Below are 23511 nucleotides of genomic sequence, written 5' to 3'. Positions count from 1 at the left end.
AAAGAACCTAATTTGGGGTGGTTGACTGTCCAGTTAAACATTTCCCAGACTCCTTTGCAGCTCTGGTGACATGATAGTTCTGGTGAGTGAGATGTAAGGGGGGGTTGATGGAGGAGGACATTCTTAAATTGGGGCTGGCTGAAGCCCTCTTGCCTTTCTACATTTGTTCCTCCTCTTCTTGATTGGGCAGGGCTCTCAAGTGGTCATTTTGAGATAAGGTGGCCATACTGAAAAGTCCCTGAACCCTCAGCCCTTATTTACCCTCTTGAGCTGCCAGAGCAATTCTCATTATGTAGGGGAAATGAAATTCCAAAATTGTCTTCCCATCTCCCACCTCTGGTTAGTGGTAGGCACACCTTACCCCAGGATGCCATCCAGGACTACCACAACCAAGTTAAGCTTGGACCCCTCCACCCTCCCCTGCAATCAGGCCAAAGAGACATATGGAAACAGGCCTGATTAGGATACTTCTTGATACCTTGTCTTCTCAGTCTAGGGCATGGCTAGGATTGACTGTGAGGCCTGCATGAGGGTACTTTAAAAAGTTCAACATAGAAGTAAAAGCTCATTTTGGTGAAAAAAAAAATTGAAATCCATGTATAGTTTGCTCACAATATGCATCTTAAAAATATTTTTACTGGGGCCAGTGCTGTGGAGGTAAAGCTGCCGCCTGCAATGCCAGAATCACATATGGGCACCAGTTTGAGTCCTGGATGCTCCACTTCCGATCCAGCTCCCTGATAATGTGCCTGGGAAAGCAGTAGAAGATGGCCCAAGTCCTTGAACCCTTGCACCTACATGGGAGACCCGGAAAAAGCTCCTGGCTCTTGGCCTTCGGATAGACGCAGCTCTGGCCATTGCAGCCATTTGGGGAGTGAACTAGCAGATGGAAGATTTCTCTGTCTCTCTCTCTCTGCCTCTATGTAACTCTGCCTTTCAAATAAATAATCTTTAAAAAAAATTTTTACTTCAAAAGCAGAAAAGCAGAGAGACAGTCTTTCATCTACTGATTCACTCCCCAAATGCCCAGTCAGCGGTCAGGAACCTGGAACTCAATCTTGTTCTCTCACATGGGTGGTAGGGATCCAAATACTTGAGTCATCATCTGCTCTCTCCCAGTGTGCTTATTATCAGGAAGCTAAAATTAGAAGCAGAGCTGGGATCTAAACCCAGGCACACAGATATGGAATGTGGGCATCCAGAGCAGCATCTTAACTGCTGTGCCAAACTCCTGCCCCCATAATATGCATTTGCATGAATATTTTTTAAAAGATTTATTTATTTATTTGAAAGGCAGTTACAGAGAGAAAGAGATCTTCTATCTGCTGGTTCACTCCCCAAATGGCCATAACGTCTGGGGCTGGGCCAGGCTGAAGCCAAGAGCCAGGAACTTCTTCTAGGTCTCCCATGTAGGTACAGAGGCCCAGGGACTTGGGCCATCCTCCACTGCTTTCCCAGGCACACTAGCGGGGAGCTGGGTCAGAAAAAGGAGCATCTGGGACTTGAACCAGCACCCATTTGGGATGCCAGTGCTGCAGGCAGAGGCTTAAGCTGCTGCACTACAGCGTCAGCCCCTGTATGAACTTTGTGAAGACCCCTTGTATGCATGGATTTCAAATTTTTGCACCAAACTAAACATACCTATAAATTCTATTTTCCATGAACTTTTTGGAGTATCCTTGTATTTCTAAATCAGATATTCATTTTCTAATGGTTTCTACCACTTACTCTACTGGAGCTGCCTGGTATATTTTCAATGAGTTGGTTTTTTTGTGCAATGGGTGGTGAGGGAAAGGTTGAACTGATGAAGACCCATTCCATATTCCTTCATTTCTCATTGGCCTGGGATGCAGGATTCTCTACCTACTCAAAGTTAAAACGCTTTCTCCATGTTTTGTAACTTCACACTTTATTACATACACAACCCCTCCACACCTGCCAGTTGCTCCCCCCTTCCTCCAGTGTTAGCCTTTGTGATTGCAGCACCCCTTTGGAAACATTGAGCTCCTCTTTTCCTTGTGGGGTGGGGTAGTGTTGTCCCTTGAGCAGGTTGTGGGCAGGGGAAAATCCACAACTGATCATCACAGTCCTTTTAAAAGTATATACACTTAAATAAGCACCCTTGAGGAGTTGCAAAGGATATTTAAGTCGAGATGGAGAGAGAGGCTCCCCCTCATCCAAGGTAGAGCTTGGAATGAACTAAGGCTGGTCTGTCTTGGGCCTCAGAAGGTGGAGAAGAGGGAGCACGTTCTGGGACTTAGTGTGGGTGGGGCATGTCCTCCCCAAACTTGTTCTGGTGCACCGTGTTCTTCACATCTAGGAGAGCCTGGGGAGTAGCAAGAACAGGGTAGGTGAGAGAGAGTGCAGAACACTCTGCCTCAGCCAGGAGGCTTGCCTCCACTCCAGTCTTCAACCACTCTGTCTCCTGGGCTATCCCACAGCCCCCACAATACAAAAAAGGATCCTGAGGCAATTGTGCAAAGGGATCTGTGCTCTCCCCTTACCCATCACATAAGTAGTGCATGTACATGTTTGGGCCATGAGTTTGCACATTAGAGGGTCTGCCCGGGGCCCACCTGGTGGTGGACATAGGCCTGGCAGAGGTAACACCAGGCAGACAGGTCAACGTAGCTGAGGACCAGTGGGTGTCCAGAGGCTTCATGGTGTTGGATCATATGGGCATTGACAAAACGGCTGCAGTAGACCTGAGGTTGGGGAGTATCAGGCAGGGGTCAGCACCTACCAAAGTTTGCTCCTGGACCAGCCTCCACCCCAATCCCCTCCTCTGCTCCATACCTCATAGCAAGACAGACACACCCAATTTTCCTCGAGTGTTCCACAGTCTTGACAAGGTTGAGTCACATTCAGGCCTGTTGCAGGTTTGGGGCTTACTGCCACCAAATGAGGACACCAGGACATTGGTGTCACAGCATAAAACATGGCCTGGAGTGGATGAAACTGAGTCAGCTGGGGGGGTCCTATTCCCCCATTATATGTTCCTGCATCACATCTCCTACCTGAAGATGTGGATAGGTAAGAGGAGGCTGCAACCCAGCCTCTCCCTGAGCTCACCTGGTCAGTGTCAGCAAGGTTCCCTGGTCCCTGCATCAGTGTCACATCATCCACATCCCGACCTCCAGCTGCCTCTGCTAGTAGGCCCTCCTCTTCTGGAATCTGAGATTCTGAGGTCTTCTGGACACACAGAAGCAAAAGGTGTATCGAAGAGGCCAGACTCTTGGCCCTTCTTCCCTCTACCTGGGTGTTGTGGGCCTTACCTGAGCTTCATCGCTTAGTTTCAAGGTTCTGAGACTCCTAGTCAGCTGACTAGGGGATATCTGGGATATGGCTCCTGGCACAGGTGAGGTTGGGGGCGTCTGGTTATCTATGCTTGAGGCTAGAGGAGTTTGGATCAGCTTGGCTGCCCTCACAGCCTCCTCTGAGGTGTTCTGGTTCAGCGTGTCTCCTTCCTCTGAAATGATACTGTCCAGCATGGCTTCCCCCATGGAAACCTCTGAGGTGGTCTGGTCCAGTGAGGTTCCGCCCACAGACTCCTCTGAGGTGGTCTGGTCTGGTGTGGCTACCCCTGTGGCTGCTTCCCAGGTGGTCTGGTCCATCATGGCTCCTCCCATGCCCACCTCTGAGGTGGTGTGGTACAGGGTGGCTAACCTTGTGGCTGCCTGTGAGGAATGGGCCTCAGGGAGCATCACAGCTGTCTCTGATTCAGTATGGCCTGGAATGGACTCTCCTGCAGATAGGGCTGAGGTGGCCTTCCCCGTGCCTGCTTCCAGAACATTCTTTTCTGGTGTGGTCATCCCCTCAGCTGGCCCACGATTAGCTGGTCGAGGTGGCTTCTTGGTAGCTGACTTAAAACTGAACAGTCCCTCCTTGTCTTCTACCTCTGAAATCATGGAGGGAGATCCTTGAGTGTGGGTGTTCTCTTTCCTGCCTCTCATCCCTCCCCCAACTCCCTCCTTCCCTGAGTCCCCCCACTGTCCCCAATCCCCCATGTCCACTCACTCATGACCCACAGGCTGCGCCAGTATTTGCGATGGACCTGGATGGTCTCAGTGATTGAGGCCAGGGCCCCTGATTGTGGGGGTCGCAGCAGGGCCAGCATGGGTGGTGGGTCTCCAAGAAGGGAGCGGGTGCAGGCAGCCATAGACTCCGAGATGGATGTTAGGTTATAGCCACCCTTTATGAGGAAAAGGAGAAGGACAGGGATGGTAGGGGCTCATCAGGGAATTTGGAGGGCAACATGTCCTATCTCCCAACCCTTCCTCTTCTGCGGCCTCCAAGCCTGGAGATGGTGGGGGGTGCTGGGAACAAGTGAATAGAACCCATACCTGTAAGGTGGACAATACACATCATATAGGATGGTTTGTGGAAGAAGGTAAATTGTGTTGTAAAGTGCAAGGTAACAGTAACAATACTGACATAGTGTTAGTAACAGCTGACATTGAGTGTTTGCTGTGTACCAGGCACTATTTTTTAAAGGATTTATTTGAAAGGCAGAGTGACATAGAGGGGAGGGGAGTGGAGAGAGAGAGATCAGTCCATCTACTGGTATGTTCCCCAAATGGCCACAATGGCTGGGGCTTGGCCATGCCAAAGCCAGGAGCCCAAACTCCATCCAGGTCTCCCATGTAGGTGGCAAGGGCCCAAATACTCAGGCCATCTTCTGCTGCTTTCCCAAGTGCATTAGTGGGGAGCTGGATCAGAAGTGGAGGAGCTAGGACTAAATCCAGTGGTCTGATATGGGATGCTGGTGTCACAAGAGGCAACTTAACCTGTTGCACCAGAATGCCAGAACCCCGGCCCTAATTTAAATGCCTCAGGTACATTAACTGGCCTAATCCTCACAACCACAAGTACTCAATTTATACAGGTATTTGTCCTCATGCTACACATAAATCTGTCTTCACATTGTTCAAGAACACTTGGCCTCACACCATGCAGAAACCACTGATCTGACCTGCACAAGACACTGCTTGGTATGTCCACACCCCATATCAGAGTGCCTGGGTTAAGTCCCAGCTCTGGCACCTAACTCCAGCTTCTTGTTGGTGTACATTCTGGCAGGCAGCAAGTGATGGTTCAAGTAGTTGGGTCCTTGCAACCCATGTGGGAGACTCAGCTGGAGTTCCAGACTCATGACTTCAGCCTGGCCTGACTTTTGCAGGCATTTATGGAGTGCACTGGTGGATGGGAGATCTCTTTATGCCTCTTTCTTTGCCTTTCAAATAAATCGTATAAACAAAAGTTTAAGAAGTTCAGGGGAAAAAATGCCCCTGCCTTGATTTAGTATGGGAACAATTGGTTTTTCTCTCTGCATGCACTGTCCTGACCTTCTTCATATGCTATACAGCAGGGGTGGAGAACCTTTTTTCTGCCAAGGGCTATTTGGATATTTATAACTTCATTTGCGGGCTATACAAAATTATCAACTTAAAGATGAGCCTGCTATAGATTGATTGAATCTTGAGTCCTGCCTGCAGTTGCCTTGGCAGGGCCCAAACCAAATGATTTTGCAAGCCTTACATGGCCCATGGGCTGACTGTTGCCCACCCCTGCTCTACAGTACTCCTAGTCTCTATTCTTTTTCCAGATGGAGAAAACAGGCTCAGAGTAGTTAGAGGACTTATCTGAGGTCACAACAGCTGAGGAGGCAGTGCCAGAGTTTGCACCTGGACTAGCTGACAAAATCGTCCATGTTCTTAACTGCAATGCTGCCCTGTCCCAAGAAGTCCTGGACACACTACAAGTGGGACTTTTTGCAAGCCACTTCATTTCTCTGTGACTTACTTTCCTCATGTGTAGTGAAAATTACAGCACAGCACCATTGCTGAGAGGGACAAATTCATGTCTGAACAATGGATGACAGTAAGATACTGCATTCACCTGGCGCTTACCACATGCCCAGCACTCTTCCAGGATTAGGCAGCCCCATCTTACAGATAAAGAAACTGAGGCACAAAGGGTGGGGGCACTGAGAGATTTACAAAAGCTCAGTGATTTTACTTTGTCCCAGGAGTGTGTTAGAGGCAGTTCAGGTGGTGGTAATGAGCAGACTCTGGAGCCAACCTGCATGAGTTCAAGTGCTGGCCCTGCTATTAAATGTGTGACCTCAGGCTAGGCATGTCACCTTCCCATGCTCCAGTTTTCCTGCTCTTCAGAGAGGAAAATGTTGAGGTGAGTAGATTCTACCTCATAAAGCTGCTTTGTCTTTGTATATAGTGAGAACTGAATTACAGCTGTTAATGTGGGTGGTGTTCTTTTTAGTGCCTAGTATGTGCCAACAATCCTATGTGGGGACACTCAAAGGGGATCTTTGGAAAACTGCCCCAAGTGATGCAGCCAACTCTTCCAAAGTACCCTCCCACCATGGGGACAGGGACCAAAAGCGATTTACCTCTAGGATAAGGATAATGCGGCCACCAGCAAGGCCCATCAACAGGTGGGTGAGGTGGGCATAACCCTCAGGTGACACCTGGCAGCCCCCCAGTGGGTCTCCTCGTGCAGCATCAAAGCCCGCTGAGACCAGTACCAGTTCTGGGTTAAACTGAGTAGGGAGAGAAGAGACGTGTGCTCATTCAGGGGTTGGCTTTGGTAGGCAGTTAGTGATGAGACTTAGAGACGTGGAGACCCAAAGATGTGGGAGATAAGGAAAGATGAAGACATGGAGATGCAACTCAAGTAATGGAGACAGGGGCTGGGAGATGCAAGAACAGGGACCTGACAACCAGGAAGGGGAAGGCAGGGAAACACAGGAGATAGAGAATTAGAGACAGGAGAAGCAGAGACACAATGCAGTTTGCTAGAGATGTGGACACACCAGACATGAACTTAAAGACATGATAACACTAAAATGGACAGACAGGGACATGAGGCAGAGTCATGAAATACAGAGACATGATACATGGAGACTCAGATGTCAAGAGATGGTGACATGAGAAATGGAGAGACAGACACATATCTCCATCCACATGCACTCCAGGGTCAAACATGGGACACACAGGTGCAAGACACAGGATTTTATACACACGGTGCCAAATAGAGGTACACACACACACTTGTGTGGACAGTGGAAGTGCCACACACAGGACAAGATGATGACATGCAGCCACACATACTCTCACAGAGACAGTCCTGTGAATGCCAGGATCATTCATTCACACTGGTCACGCAAAGTTCCTCAGAAGTGAAAATGGTCCACGGTCACAATGGTCTCATGTGCTGTTGCGTCCACGGGAGGCAGTCACCTGTACACACAGTTGCACACACACAGAAGGTGGCTCTGGCCACCCATGAATAGTCACACACACAGATCTAAAGGTGCACACCCACGCCCAGCTTTGCAGGGTTAATCACGTAAGCACCACAGTCATCCCAGTTCACACAGAGAAGGCAGCCACAGCCAGGCCACATTCCCCTATCAGAGGCACATGCAAAAAGCCTGGACTAACAGACAGACACAAAGATAGATGTCCCACACAGCCTTCAACATCCAGAGAGTTCCATACAGGCTGTCACAGAGAGAGCAGCAACCAATGACATATCGCACTCAGCATGCAGAAAAAAGGTGGTGACAGATAGCCACCTGCACAGAGGGGTATGCATACATGCTCAAATCCCTGCCCTTCCTTGCATACACAATTCCAGAGACAGTGTGACCCATGGTCACCCTCACACCAGACAGGCATTCATGATGGCAGACACATCCACACAGGCCACTGCCACACATCCAGAAAGTCCTCACACAGAAGCCCACGCATACAATGTTACACAGAGAAGGCACTCACCCACAAGCCACTTGTGCAGACAGGCATGTAAGGCTGTCACAGTCAACCCCCATCCCCTGAAAGCCATCCCTGTAGCCACCCACAGGCTGTCTCATATAATCAGTCTCGTGACGTGATCAGTCAGACACATACATATACTCCCAAGAAGGTAGCCACGTGCTACCATCTGCACAGGTGCGTCACACACATCCTGAGCCATACCTCGTATGCAATGGGAAGCACCAGACGATGCCAGGCCATCAGGTAGTCAGCATCCCCTATGCGGGACCCATTCCAGGCCACGTTGACAGTGAAACCTGTGCCCGCAGCCCGGCCCATCTGGCTGCAGGCACCCTCATCCCCCACGGGGAAGAAGGTGCCCTGATCATAGCGGTGCAGGGATATGTAGAGCACACTGCCAGGGATAGGGCAGAGAGAGGGCCATGGTTAGGGGTCCCCTAGCCCCCAATGAGGCATGGTTCGCCCACCTCCCTGACCACACTCCTGCCCCCAGCCCCAGTACCTCACCTGGGGTCATCCTCAAAAATGTGCTGAGTCCCATTACCATGATGGATGTCCCAATCCACAATCAGGACCCTAGGAAGGGGACAGCTCCTCAGTATCCCAGGACATTCACCCCATGGGTAAATGCTGGGTATAGACCCCTAGGGTCTGCAGGGACATTTGGTGCTAAGGAACGGGATCTTGTGTCTCTTGAGAAAGCACCGAGCATCTGGCTTTTGGGTCCTATTGGTGTAAGGATGAGGGCTAGGTCTGAGGGCTGCACTCTGGGCCTAAGTAAGCTCTCAGGGCTGGGCGCTGAGAAGCTAAGTGGACCCCATGTCTTCAAGAGGAAGCATTGGAGCCTCAACCTGGGTTCTGTTGGGATGGCCTTTGAGGACCATAAATGCTAGGGTGGGACCTGAGACCTGGTTTAAAGCGCCCAGGTGCCCCAATCTGGAGGTCTGAGCTGGGTAGGCACTGACCAGCCTCCTTTGTTGTCCTTTTTTGGATAAGTGCTGAGCAGTTGACCCCTGCTTATTTCCAAGTAAGTCCTGGGAGCTGTACATGGAGCTTGTTGATTATACTTTGGGCTGGGGGACATCCAGGTCCCAAGAATCAGAATGTCTTACCGCAGGGCACGTCCACTGATGGCCTGGGCATGGCGAGCAGCCACTGCCACAGAGTTGAAAAAGCAGAAACCACAAGCGGCATCCTGCTCAGCATGGTGTCCTGGGGGGCGTACCAGGGCAACGCCATTCAAAACCTGGGGGAGTGTGGGGAGAAAGGTTGCTCTCTTACTTACCTTCCCCTTTCTTCACTACACTTCCTTTCACTACTTCACCCAACTGTGAGGGAACCCCCACCCTCTAGGTGGCCCTCTTAGCGAGCAATGACCCCTCCCCACAGCCCCTTTTCTCAGGCCTGGTCCAACTATCTCCGAGCCATCGTGGGTAGCCCCACATGGCAGGCCAGAGGCCGCACCTCTCCTTCCAGCACAGCCTCCACCAGGCGGCAGACGGTGCCAGTGGCAAGCTGTGCACAGGTGAAGGTGCTGGGGCAGATGTAGATTGAGTCAAAGTTGGCACCCTCGCGATGTAGTTCCCGGGTCTTCATCTTCTGCGTGGCCCGGATACGCTCCACATACTCAGCACTGGGGGCACAAAGAGGGGCAGCCAGTGGACAGTGAGGTGGCTCTGTTTCCTCCCTGGGGCCTGCTCCCAGACCAGAACTTGGACCCTTCTCAGTCCAGCAGCAGCTCCCACACAGGTGAGGGTAACCCTAAGCTCCCACCCCTGAGTCCCAATCATGGCCACAGTCACAGTTCCAACCCTGGGCCCAAAGATGTGACCTGTGGCAAGTGAGCAGCTCAGCATCAGTGGCAGGTCGTGCTGGTAGGTTGAGGCAGCGTCCAGCAAGGCCCAACTCCTCCAGATGGCACATGATACGCAAGATACGCTGGGGTGTCTCGGGATGGTGGCTATTAGTGTGGGAGAACCAGAGATAGGGGCTGAGTGCCTGTGGGGGAGGCAGCCATAAACCCCACATCCCAGCCCTCTGACTGCGTACTTGTCCCATAAGTTGCAGTGACTCATCATCCGCTGGTCATAGACCAGCCCTGTGCGAGCCTGCAGCACCGGCCATGTCAGCATAGGCAGCACCGGGGGCTCCCAGAATCCGGACTCCTCACTCTCCTCCATGCTGTCCTCCTCCATGCTGTCTTCCTCGATGGTCTCAACTACAAGAGGAGGTCACATTCACCTTGCTCTCCCAAGCTAGATCCCTGTAATACTCTGGAACTCAGCTGACCCAAAGTTATGAAGGGGTTGGGAGGCCTGAAACCAGGGCCCAATGGAGACAGCCTGAGGTTCCTCCATAGCTCATTCCATGCCCAGCCCATCAAGCCCACTCCCCGCTTCCTACCTGATCGCACAAGGAATTCCCAGAAGGGCTCAAGGGCTCCCAAAGTACAGGAGAGTGAATTCTGGGCACTGGAGGGCAGGGAAGGGGCAATTGTGATGAAATGGCCTCCGAGGTGGGCAGTGAGAGTCCTGCTTTTCCCCTCTTCCATTTGAGCTCACCTTTGGCAGGGGATACCAGGGGACTCCAGCATGGGGCAAGGGTCTCCCAGAAGGGTATGGAGCGAGGCACTGACGCCCTCCGCCAGGGAACGGAGGTTGTAGCCACCCTGAGCGAAGGAGTTGGGGGTTGAGGAAAGGACCAGAGCAGGGAAAAGTAACAGTGAAAAACAGTAATACTAGGGTATACACTGCACGTTAAGCAACAGGAACATAGAGGACCTTATTTAATTCACTGATGATTACCATTATCATTATGCCCACATGGAAGGTAACTGACTTATGCTAGGCTGTCCAGCTAGTAGGTGGCAATGCTGGGCTGGGAATTCCTGCTGGACTCAAAAGCTTTGTTCTTAAGCCCTCCATGGACAGGGTCTACAAACTGAGAGATGAAAGTGAGTCACTCACCTCCAGAGACAGGATCAGCTTGCCTCCTGCCAGACCCATGAGCAGGTGGGTTAGCTGGGCGAACCCAGCTGGAGTGGCAGCCATCTCGCCCTGGGGAGACAAAGAAGGTCAGTTTGCCCCTGGACAGCCCCTTCTGCCCACCTAGAACCTCAGGGAGGTTGCCTTACCTTGGGGTCCCCTTGGAGAGCATCAAATCCAGCAGCCACAAGGACCAGCTGAGGTTGGAACTGAGGGAGGAATGAATTACATGAGGCTACCTGTCCACATTACCCATCCCTCAGCGTCGTCCCTCACCCAACACTTTCCAGACCCCTAGGACCTCAAAGGCGACTGGCAGCAGGATGTGCAGGAACGCAGCAATGTAGTCAGCATCCCGCATCCCCACCTGCAGACAGAGCCATGATGGGGGGTGGTCAGCTACCTGTCCCCTGGTGCTGATGGAAGGGCAGGGCTGGGCCTCACTTGGGGGCAGAGAGTGGGCAGACATTGACCTGGTTCCAAGGCACATTGATGGTATATCCTTGACCTTGGCCGAAACCTGTGGTGGACCAGTTAGAGGCTGGAAGATGGGGCCAGAATCGACCTTGCTCATAGCGGTGGATGGAGAAATATAAAACACTGGATGCAGAAAGAAAAAAGAGGTGATGGAGTTGGAAAAGTCAATCCCTCCAGACACCCCCAAAACACAGCTGCCACACTTTACTCAACCACTCATTTCTACATCCAACCTCTCATTCTTATTCATTTATAATTTCCCCATTCTTAAATTTGTACATGCATTCTTCCATTAATTTATCCTTTCATTCAACTGCTAATTTATTTATCTTCCCATCCATTAACTCTTCCATTTGTTTTTCTAACATCTCACTCACTCTTTCATTTGGTCTCCTAATGGAACCCCTTCCTCAGCAAACATCACTGCTTCCTCAGTACTCACCCAATTGCAGGCTCAGCTCTGAGACCCCAAGAGCTATTGGATCTATCCCAGTCCCTGAGGGCTTCTGATCCTGTGGGGAACTCTAGACCATATCTGCCCATTACTTGCCCTTGTGACCAAGGTAGGAAAAGCAGGACAAGACATGTGACTCTGGAAGTCCACATGGGGCATGAGGCCCTTAGTTCGGGGGACCTCAGGCCAGTCTGGGGAGCTTAGTGATTCAAAGGAAGTGGTGAGACCTATGGCCAGGAGTGAGGAGGGGAAAAACTTGGTTCTCTGTGTGCAAGTGGCTGCGGCTGTCATAAGGTCAGTGCAGGAGTAGTTCCTCCTTGCCAACACCTTATGGGTCTTCTCTACTACTGTACTGTCTATTTCATAGGGGAGAAAGTGAACATTCAGAATGGTAACAGGGACTGGCATGGAAAACAGATACTGAAAAAACGTGTTCTGACAGAAAGCCCAGTAGGGGGCTAGGGGATAGATTACTTCTGACTGGGGAAAGCAAAATAAGTAATTGATCATCTATCCTCCCATCCATCCATCTATTCATCTGTTCATCCACCCCTTTCCTTGCTCCAGAAAGAAGTTAATAAAGCAGCAATTTTCCTCTTTTATAGGGAAATGCAAGTAATAGTAAACAATAAATGTAGCCAAATTTAAGAGTCACATTTTTACAAATGCTGAAAAGGTTAACTGTGAGATTTAATGTACTTGATATAAAAGGATTATTAAAAAAAATGATTTATTTATTTATTTGAAAGGCCGAATTACAGAGAGCCAGAAGCAGACGCAGAGGCAGAGGTAGACAGAAAGAGAAGTCTTCCATCTGTTGCTTCACTCCCCAAATGGCCACAAAAGCCAGAGCTGGGCCAATCTGAAGCCAGGAGCCAGGAGCTTCTTCCAGGTCTCCCATGTGCGTGCAAGGACTTGGGCTATCTTCCATTACTTTCCCAGGCCATAGCAGAGAGCTGGATCGGAAGAGGTGCAGCTGGGACTAGAACCAACACCCATATAGGATGCCAGCACTGCAGGTGGCAGCTTTTACCCACTAAGCCACAGTGCTGGCCCATAAAAGGATTCTTAAAACTGAGGCAAAGGGGCTGGCACTATGGCGCAGCAGGTTAAATTCCAGGGCTGCAGTGCTAGCATCTCATATGGATGCTAATTCAAGTCCCAGCTGCTCCACTTCCTATCCAGCTCCCTGCTAATATACCTGGGAAAGCAGCAGAGGATGGCCCATGTGCTTGGGCCCCTGATTACACTTGGGAGACCTGGAAGAAGCTCCTGGCTCCTGGCTTCAGATCGGCCCAGCTCCAGCTGTTGCGGCCATTTGGGGAGTGAACCAGCGGATGGAAGACCTCTCTCTCTGTTTCTACTTCTCTCTGTAATTCTTTCAATTAAACAAAATAAATCTTTAAAAAAAAAAAACACTGAGGGAAATATCTTGGAATTGCAGAATGAAACCTAAGCAAAAGTTCTGGTCTTGAGTGGGGTGGGAAATTATTGCTTTATTTTTGACACTGAGAGATAAATATTCGTTCTACCATTCCAATTAAGACAGTAAAAGGGGCCAGCTCTGTGGTGTAGCAGGTAAAGCCACCGCCTGCAGTGCCGGCATCCCATATGGGTGCTGGTTCAAGTCCCGGCTGCTGTACTTCCAATCCAGGTCTCTGCTATGGCTTGGGAAAGTAGTAGAAGATGGCCCAAGTCCTTGGGCCCCTGCACACACATAGCAGACCTGGAAGAAGCTCTTGGCTGCTTTGGATCTGCACTGCTCCAGTTATTGTAGCCATTTGGGGAGTGAACCAGCAGATGGAAGACCTCTCTCTTCCTGACTCTCTGTAACTTTGCCTTTCAAATAAATAAAATACATCTTGAAAAAGAAAGATAGTAAATGAATTTCTAATAATTATCAACCCAGATAGATCACAGAATGGGAGAAATCATGTCATACAGTAAGAGAGGATACTGGAGAGGATACTTTGAAGCTCTGGGGGCAACAAAAGACCCTCTTCCATGCTGATCAGGTTGGGGAGGGCACCCAAAATGACCTGAGTTTTCACTTCTGGAGAAATCAAGTGCAGAACCAGGTCAATGCACACAAATCAATTATGAATAGCTAATTCACTGAAGGACTAATTCATCAAATTTACTTGTTTCTTTTAATTATTTAGCTTTATTTTTAAAATATTCATTAATTGATTTGAAAGGCAGAGTGACAGCGAGGGAAAAACATAGAGAGAAAGAGAAAGAGAGAGAGAGAGACTGACTCTCCATCTGCTGTTTGACTCTCCAAATGGCTGCGATGGTCAGGGTTGGAGCAGGCTGAAGCCAGGAGCTAGGAACTCTATCTGGGTCTCCCACGTGGGTAGCAGGGGCCCAAGTAATTGGGCCAACATCCACTGACTTACCAGGCACATTAGTAGGAAGCTGGATTGGAAGTGGAATAGCCAGGACTTGAATGGGCACTCTGATAGGGGATGCTGGCATTACAAGCAGCAGCTTAACCCATTGTGCCACAACACCAGACCCTTAACTACTTATCTTTAGTTTACCTGTCTCTCTCTTTCTCCACTTTTCAAAGAGAAGGGCAAGATCTAACATATAAAGTAAGCAAGAAAGTAAAATGGCTGCCTTTAAAAAAATAAGCCAGAAATGAACAAAATAAAAACATGGGAGGCAGAAAGTACTAAGGATAAAAATCAGAAAAATTAATGAAGTATAAAAAAGTACAACAGGGACACTTATTTGGCCTGGCAGTTAAGATACTGGTTAGGACATCTGAGTCCCACATCAGAGTGCCTGGTTTGCAACCTGTGACTGGCTCTTTTTTTTTTTTTAAGATTTATTTATTTATTTATTTGAAAGTCAAAATTACACAGAGAGAGGAGTGGCGGAGGGGGGGTGTCCTTCTATTCGATGGTTCACTCCCCAGATGGCCACAACAGCCAGAGCTGCGCCGATCCGAAGCCAGGAGCCAGGAGCCAGGAGCTTCTTCCTGGTCTCCCACGTGGGTGCAGGGGCTCAAGCACTTGGGCCATCTTCTACTGCCTTCCCAGGCCATAGAAGAGAGCTGGAACGGAAGTGGAGCAGCGGGACTAGAATTGGCGCCCATATGGGATGCTGGTGCCTCAGGCCAGGGCATTAACCCGCTGAGCCACAGCACCGGCCCCTGTGACTGGCTCTTGATTCCAGCTTCCTGCTAATGTAGACCCTGGGAAAGCAGTAGTAATAGCCCAAGTAGTTAGGCTCCTACTACCCACATGGAAGACCTAGATTGAGTTTCTAGATGCTGATTTTGGCCTGTAGGTTGTAGGCATTTGGAGACTGAACCAGGAGATAAGAGCCACTGCCACCCCACTTTCAAATACATAAATATAATTTTTAAATTAAAAAATCAGGGGTTGGCATTGTGGTGTAGCAGGTAAAGCTGCTGCCTCTGACACTGGCATCCCATATGGGCACCGGTTCAAGCCCCAGCTGCTCTACTTTCTGATCCAGCTCTCTGCTATGGCCTGGGAAAGCAGTGGAAGATGGCCCAAGTCCTTGGGCCCCAGTACCCATGCGGGAGACCTGGAAGAAGCTTCTGGCTCCTGGCCAGTGGATGGAAGATCTATCTCTCTCTCTCTCTCTCTACCTGTAAACTTAGCCTTTCAAATAAATAAATCTTTAAAAAAATACAATAACTCAGTAGAGATTATCAAAAAAGGCCAAAAACCAGCTTGGAAAAGGTAAGTAAAATAGACAGACTTTTGGCAAGGTCAAGGGAATAAAAGAAAAATAAAGAAGCCCTATGCCTGCTTTTTCAGGCATTTGGCAAGATCCCATCTAATGCCCAGAGTTCCAGCCCACATTTCCTAAAGAAAACTTAAAGCACTTTTACTTACAACTCAGTACTCTATCAAAACAATATCAGGAATGAGACGGCATAGAAATTGAGAGGAAAAAAGTGCTTTTGGAGATTAAAAGGAATGTTTAAATACCTAATTCAACAGAAGGGCTTTAAGGTAAAGTTGAGGGAATCTTCTAGGACACAGTGCCAAAGAAAAAAGACACAGAAAACACAAGATAAAAAAAAGAGAGAGACATAGAGAAATCAATGCAGGAAGTCTAACATCTGACTACAGGATTGTAGAAAAAGAGAACAGAGAAAACACAGTAGAAAAAAAGACCAAAGAGCTCATGGAGTTTCCAGGAGTCTTTAGATATAAAACGTGCTAAGCAGAATGAGGGGGTTGGAGTAAAAGTTTAGAACACTAGGGATAAAGGGAAGAACATACAATGTGGCAGAAAGGAAAATAGATTACAATTGGAAAGGAATGAGCAGACTGAAATCCGATACCTGTCAACAACACTGAATGCTGGGAAATATTAAATAACTTTCTAAAGAACTATCTAGGTTGGGTAAGGGGCCACAGGAGCTCAGGATCCCACAGACCTTGTGTAGGTGCTATGTGGTTAGTTGGACAGAATGCTGAATAAAACGACTCCTACTTAGTGATGTGCCCTACCGATACAAACTCATTCAATCCCTTTCCACAGGGTGAGATGGTACCTTTCTACAGGGAAGCCTGACAGTATATTCCAGACTTTTAAGCCCACTGCCCCTCTGACCTAGCAATTCACTACTAGAAATTCATTCTCCAGCTATGCTTAGAAAATTGAAAAATCATATATTTACAATTGTGTTTGTGCTATAAATGCAAAAACAGAAGCACCTTAATGTCCTGGCGTTAAATGACCAGAGGTTCAACAACACAATGGAATCATGTACAGTTTTTACAAAGGAGAAAATGCTTTTAGAGGCACTAATGGGACAGGGTATCTGCAATATGCTGTGAAATGAAAAAGCAAGTTGCTGAAGAGTGTGTGGAGGATTATTCTGTTACTTTGTGTAGTGTTAATAATAACAATGAATATTCATATATCTAAGTGCATAACCTAAACTGCCAATAATTATTTCTGAGGTGATGGGAACTATGAGACTCTGCCTTAGACATTTCTGTATTTTTAAAAGTACTTTGTAATATTATCACAATCAGAAGAGATAAAATAATAATTTGAGGTTTAACCAGTTCAAGGGTCCATTAGTGAACAGGGGTCAGATCCTATTGTTGCCCCTTCTTCTCTCTGAGACCTCTTAATCTGTACACCTTAGTTCCTCTATCTGTAAAACAGGGAACCCAGAAGTCCCTGCCACTGAATGAAATAAGACAAGAGAACAGACACACAGAGCAGTGTTGGTCCTGGGCCCAGGGCAGGCCTAATACATGTGAACACCTTCCCCTTCTGGGCTCTTTCTGGCTGAACCTGTAACAGTAGAGGGCAGTTGGGAGTCTAGCACCTAGCGTGTACCTGGGGTCCTGGTCAAACATGAACTGTGTTCCTTGACCGTGGTGTATATCCCAGTCAACAATAAGGACCCTATAAGAAAAAGAGGGGGTTCTGTGCAAGGGGATTAAAGTGAATCTGGGGGAAGAGCCCAGACCCAGACAGGCCACCCTGTGCCACCCCTATCACACCCACCCTCTGCCACTGACCTCTGTATGCCATGCTTCTGTTGAGCATAACGAGCAGCCACAGCCACGTGATTGAACATGCAATACCCATCCATAAGACTGTGCTGGGCGTGGTGTCCAGGAGGCCTGGACAGAACAAAGAAGGTCACTGATGGGGGAGGTTCTCGTCTGCAGAGAAGGACTCCGACTCCCCTAGCTCCTTGATCCTGGACCAACTCCTCCAATGCCAATACCTGCAAATCTGTTAGCAACTGAGGAACTGGGGCCCTAGAATTCTCACCTCCCCTGCCAACCTACTGCTCTCTCTCTACCAAAGAGATTTGAAAGTGTTCACTCAAGTTCTCAATGTACACATTCTCATGCCCAGTCTTTCTGCAGTGGGGATTGAGCCCACAACTTATATATAAGAAAGAGGGTGAAACAACATGCTTATAAAGTACTGCCATACTTGCTGTGGCCTTTTTGAAACTGCAAATGATTGGGCAAAACCAAAATACTCATTGATAAAAAACTAGTTCACTGAAAGTGCAGGGATGCAGTGGTGTTCTAGCAGGGTCTAAGGTATATAGTGTTAGAGAAAGCTTTCCAAGATAGCTAAGTGAAAGAGCATGGTGCAGAAGGGAGTGTGTCAAGTACTACCATCTGTGGGTGACAAAGGGGAGGGGAGAAGAAGGGCTCTATCTTCTGCATTCCATCAATTCAGAGATGCCAACCATGACAATATGCACCATGTTTGCCAACAACAAAGCAGAAAATGGTGCTAATAAAATTCTGAGATGTCACTGAGATTTTCAAATGTACACCAAAGAATCAATGAAATGTAGTATTTATTCCTTGAATAAGAATATTTGTAAAATGATACACAAAGCACTGGTTATAATGACTCCCTCCCAGGAAGGGAAGTACGTGTCTGAGTGACAAGAGTGGAAAAAAGATTTTTTATTATATCCTTGCCCTTTGATACCTTTTGACTCTTGAATCCATGCCTATATTACATACCGTACTAATATATTTAATTTACATTTGAAGGAAGGACTTTTAAAAAGTGTGAAATGTGAAATATGAAATGCTGGAGGGTCCTACCTGATGATGGCCATGCCATTCCGGATCTCAGCCCCCAGGACTGCATCCACCAGCCTGAGGACAGAACCTGAAGCCAGGCAGGCACAGGAGTATGAGTTCTGGAGAGACAGTGGGGAGCCAGAGTATGAATAAATGAGGGAACAGCCCTGTTCACTTGGCTGCTTCCAGGGACCCCAGGATTGCAGCGACTGCTTGCCCCCACAGTTTTCATCCATACCGGATGCAGATATACTGAGTCATAGGTGTCTGCTAGGACACGGAGTTCCCCTTCTTTCATGTACTGAGTCGACTCCATCAGATCAATGTATTCTAGGCTGTGGACAGACAGAGGATGAGATTCAGGGCCCTGTCCCCTCCCTGGGTGAGCCTTCTACACGTGGTCAAATTATGCCTTCCCAGCTATCACCATGAGGGACCAGCTGGGATATAGGACACATTCCCTGTTTTTCCCCTAGCCATTGCCAATAATGTCCCCTGCCCCCCTGCTCTGGCTATACCAAATCCTACTCCCAGGCCCTTGGCCAGACTGTTCCAGTTGTCTGTTCCTCCTCCCTTCAGCCTTCCTCTGCATCTCACTTTTTCTCCTCCTAGAGCTCAGCTCATATCTTCCCTCTGCCAAGAGAGCTTTCCTTGAGCTATAGTGCTCCAGGCCTCTTATTCTCGATTCCTGCAGCCCTCTGACCCCTGTCCATACACCCACCCTCTGTTTACACAACCTGATGACAATAACAATGCTCAGCATGGACTGAGGATAGATCAGGGCCCATTCTGAGCACCAGACACACAGGAATCTTCCCGAGGAACTTAGGTTTACTTAGCCCCTTGGTTACAAGTGATGATACAGATTCAGACAGGCCCAGCAACTTGCCCAAGGCTGACCAGAGTCCACAACATTCCTTCCCAAAGCATCCAGCCTGCCCATGCTGGTCCAAGGCAGCCTCCTCCCCATCCCTGCAAGGCTCCCAAGCCTTCACCTGTGAACCAACATCAGCTCCTCCTTTTCTGCAAACCGCGCCTGAGAAGACATGAGAAATAAAGGGTTCAGGCACAGGCTGTGCCCAAGTCCTGCCAGATCCCTGCCCTCTGGGGGACTGCACTGACTGGGGGACTCACGTGAAAGGATACACAGCGATCCAGGAGGCCCTCCTGTATCAGTTGCTCCTTGATGGCATGGAGCCGCTCAGGACCTTCTGGGAAACTGGGGAGATGAAGATGCATATATTGGGCCACTGGGGAGCCCCAGGTCTGCTCTCGCCACATCTCTCCATCCACCCTTCCAGCTTCTGCCCTTGGTCCCCTAGCAGTCCATTCTACATACAGCAGCCAGACATTGGTTAAAACCCTGATCAGATCATGCATCTTGGCCACTCAAAATCCTCTCATGGTTCCCATACTACTAACAGTAAAAGCCAGTCCTCCCCCCCACCTCTGAACCCACATCCTACCACTCTCCCCTTCCCTGGCTTAGCTCCACCTATTCAGATTTCTTCTCTGGTTCTCAGTGGAACCACGTACTCTTCAGGCTGCCCCAGGGACTTCAGTCTAATTGCTGTCCTGCCTAGAATACTCTCCTCCAGATGCTTCCCTCCCTCGTCTCCTTCAGATCTCCACTCAAGTGTCAGTGAGGCCTTCCCTGACCGTCCTGTTTAAGACTGGAGTCCCTCCACTGTGCTATTTCGCTCCCTCCTGCCCTAGTTCTCTTTCTCACATACAGTAGCATTTACTTTTGGTTTGAACACTGTCCTTTTAAGAAATTAAACTAGACTCAAGTAAAAATTATTTTTATTATCACTTACTTTTATTGGAAAGTATTTCAAATTCATAATGGATGTTTTCTGAGTTTTGTCATCTATTTTAATGTTAAAGGTTCTTTTGACACACAAGTAGAGTGAAGAGTGTTCCGCACATGGGAACAGTGATTATAAAAAGATGACATAACATATGAATTGTGTCTTTTTTAACTGAAAAGCCGACAAATTGTCTAGTTATATTTCTCCCCCTAAACAACCACATACCATGTAGTAACTGAGTCTTCTAGGCAATATATTGAAAGCTGAGAGGATTAAAAATAAGATCAAGTCCTCAGATCCAATTAAGGGAGCCCTGCTACATGCAGGCTGATCAATATCAGTGGCACTGACTGACCACGTAGCTGCAAGACATCCTAATGGCCCCACTCAGAACATTTATTTCACGTAGCCTCTTTCCTTTCCAACTCATGAATAAAGATAATATTGTCTCAATTCTATGTCAGAAAGCTTTTTGGAAGTTGTTTTTTTTACAATGCCAACTTTTAAAAGATCATTCAAGTTAACTGGACAATAAACTAGGCAGAAATCACTTCGGTTTATACGTTGACTCTCTTCTCTGGTCCCCCATGAAGGCAGGATTTTTTTGTTTTGTTTGCTGCTATATCTCTAGCTCAACAGATGGTAAATATATATCCCTTAACAAAGTCTTTCACCCTCATGAATTAGTGTTAGGTTGGGCCAGGGGAGATAGATACTAATCTGGTTAACACCTAAGTATAATAATTAACAAACAATGTCACGGGCTAGGAAAACATCTAAGATGGGGGGCGGGGGAGGCAGGGCAGCATGCAGGCAGAACCTTCTTTAAGAAAGTCTCCTTAAGATATGATAGCTGGCTGGGAGAGGAGAACTGGGCTCAGCCAGAGTCAAAATTCAAGGCCAGAGGGTACCTAGCATGTTGGAAAGAGCTGTGAGAGAACTGGTGTGAGTGATGTTGAAGGGAAACAAATGAGGGGGAGGACTGGCTGATGAGGTCGCAAAAGTAATGTGCAGCTGGGTCACATGCAACTTCAGAGGCCAGAGTGAAGAATTTGGACTTTACTTTGAGGGCAATGGTCTGTCCTTGAAGTATTTTTAGAAAGAGAACATCAACGCATGCATATGTTTTTAGGCTTCTGTGTGAACATGAGGCATGAGGCTGGCAGCAGGGGACCAATGAGGAGGACTCTGCAAGTCTAGGTGGGTGATATCAGTGGAAGTAGTGAGGGGAGGTCAAATACTAAATATATCTCAGACACAAAGTCAAAAGTTGTTGATCCTTTTGAAACACAGGGTAAATAGGATGTGTGATTCTTCAGTTTCGCACAAACGCCCCTTCCTCAAGGATGGCTTCTTGCTAGTCTAGGGTCCTCTACCCAACCCTCTTGGATCCCCTAGTCTTAAGTCCATCTTCATTAAACAACGCACAAGCCACTGTTGGCAGCTTAACGGTTGACCCTCCTACTTACTGATCAGCTTCCTGAGAAAGGCCCCTGCCTGTCTTGTTTGGTACATTTCTCTCGTCAACTCTAGGCACACAATAGGCACTCCATAAATGTCTGGTGGTTAAAAGAGAACCCTTTCGCCCGTGAGCCTTGCCTCCCTAAGTCATCTGCTACCAGTCTCCAGGCTGGTGTAAAGAAGCCTTAGTTCTTGCTAAGGGGCTCGAAGTGTGTGTATCTGCCCCTGTTTGGGCACTGCCTGGAGGACCCCGCCTCACCTGTCATCCCAGAGGCAGTGGAATTCATTGAGCTGATCATCGAACACCAAACCAGTGCCAGCCGGCGTCTTGGCCTCAGAGTCCAGATCCTGCAGCGGGGGGGAAAGAGGAGGGAGGGAGACACAGATCTATCTGGGGGCCTGAGTCAGAGGGAATATCCCATGCTGTCCAGGGTGGGGAACCTTGGGGTTTAGACTGTCACAGGAGGCTAAATCGCGGCCAGGCCCCTCTCACCAGCTCTTGCAGCCCCGTGATTAGGTATTCTTCAGCTGCTTGGCTGAGCTTCTTCATTTTGCCTTTCTTCTTTATCTCTAGCAGGTTGGGACTGCAGCGAGGTAAAGCGCCCTTCTTAACACTTCGTTTCTGCCAATCAGAGAGAAGGGTCAGAGTCCAGCGTACGGATGGCTGCTCCCTCCCCCTCTCCCTCTCATCAGGGCAGGTCTGGGGCCTCACCGGGGTGCCGCTGGAGTCGTGAGGGGACGACTGGGGGTTGTGCCTACTCCTTCGGGACCTGGCTGTGGTGGACTCCGGGCCAGTGGAGGACATGGTGGGGGAGATTTCGGCCCTGGTGCGGTTCTGGGAGGGGAGAGGGGGTGGGGATCGTGGCTGCGAGGCTGCCGGAGTGTCCTGAGGACCCCGCCCCCTAGCCTCGGCTCCCTTACAATATCTCCTTCCCCGCCGCCTTCTCAACTCTGCCTCTCTCCAGGCCCTCTGCCGCCACTGAGGTGTCTATACCGCCGGGTGCCGCCCGTGCCACCAGATCCGCCCCCTTTCCACGACTCTTCTTTTCCTCAGTCTTGTCGTTTCACTGAGCCTAGAACCCCCTCGGATCAGTTCGAGCTAAGGCCTGCCCTTCCTAGCCAATCACCGCCCCTTTCACTCTACCAAGCCTCACTCCCTTAAACCCTTTCATTCCTCTAAGCCTCGCCCAGATCCCGGCCCTCCACAAACCTGCCTTTCCCGGCCTATCACCCGGGATAATCACCCACCCTTTCTCTCAGCCAGACCCAGCCCCGGCCTCGACTCCACCCTTAACGATTACTTGGCTCCACCCCTCCTCGGGCCGGCCCCGGTACCTTCCCCTCCGCCAGATCACGCCCCTAGCGTTTCCACAAACCCCGGCTCCTCACCGCCGCTTCCTTTCCCCCCCGCCTAAACCCTACCCCTAACGTTTCGCCAAAACCCCTCAGCCAGTCCCGAGCCGCCTCCCGCCGGCCTCCGCCTACTTCCCGCCCTTGCTGTCGATGCCGGCCAATTCTTCCAGAGCCGCTCTCTAGGCGCGGCCCACTACTCAAACTCCGCCCTCTGCGGCCGCCGCCAACTTCTCGACGACCTGTGGGGCCGCGGGTGCCGGAACTTTTCGTTTCCATTGGGCCTGCCCCCTCTTACTGCCCGCCCACGTCCCGCCCACAGCGGGGATGGTGCCTCAGGGCCGCACGCCTCGCGAGGGCCAACGTGACTTCAGGCCGGCGCGTCAGAACGCAACGCAAGCCGTTTGTGCGCGTATAAAGTGCGCGCCAGCGCTCTGAGGCGGTGCTCTGGCTCACCCTTGTCCCTCCCCGCGTCGAAGCCCCTCCCACCGTGCATGCCCCTGGCTGCTATGGTCACTGTCCCCTCTGTTTCTGTCCAGTCACTTTACGAACCCTCCGGACCGGCGCCAACTGTGCGGCGCGGTGATTCGGAGAGCAAGCGAGAAA

At 49.4% G+C, this 23511-nt stretch overlaps 1 protein-coding gene across 15 annotated transcripts; it reads right to left on the bottom strand.

The window, feature by feature from the left end:
* Positions 1-1892: 1892 nt before the first annotated feature.
* On the bottom strand, positions 1893-23252 carry HDAC6 (histone deacetylase 6). 15 transcript variants are annotated; one of them, XR_007912035.2, is made up of 29 exons: positions 22978-23018; positions 22268-22390; positions 22049-22177; positions 21815-21903; positions 19418-19502; positions 19279-19319; positions 18522-18618; positions 18305-18402; positions 17243-17347; positions 17058-17126; positions 11257-11383; positions 11085-11150; positions 10933-10992; positions 10766-10855; positions 10361-10467; positions 10203-10270; positions 9849-10017; positions 9631-9759; positions 9264-9432; positions 8912-9045; positions 8307-8375; positions 8001-8193; positions 6410-6559; positions 4018-4192; positions 3667-3898; positions 3073-3192; positions 2797-2943; positions 2577-2705; positions 1893-2326 (listed from the first exon to the last, which is right to left on the bottom strand). XR_007912035.2 is itself a non-coding variant. In XM_008272585.4 (29 exons), exons 1-29 carry the CDS (start codon positions 23182-23184, stop codon positions 2258-2260), a joined length of 3774 nt encoding a protein of 1257 aa, XP_008270807.1. In that variant the 5' UTR covers positions 23185-23252; the 3' UTR covers positions 1893-2257. The 15 variants fall into 15 exon arrangements, 13 of the variants coding, with proteins under 13 accessions (XP_008270807.1, XP_069923122.1, XP_008270808.2 ...); XR_007912036.2 differs by having other exon boundaries at positions 3073-3189; XM_008272585.4 differs by lacking the exon at positions 22978-23018 and adding an exon at positions 23041-23252 and having other exon boundaries at positions 3276-3898.
* Positions 23253-23511: the final 259 nt, after the last annotated feature.

The sequence above is a fragment of the Oryctolagus cuniculus genome, chromosome X (genome assembly GCF_964237555.1).
Source record: "Oryctolagus cuniculus chromosome X, mOryCun1.1, whole genome shotgun sequence".
Lineage (NCBI taxonomy): Eukaryota > Metazoa > Chordata > Mammalia > Lagomorpha > Leporidae > Oryctolagus > Oryctolagus cuniculus.
The sequence above is the reverse complement of the archived record's forward strand: the minus strand, read 5'-3'. Positions and strand labels throughout refer to the sequence as shown.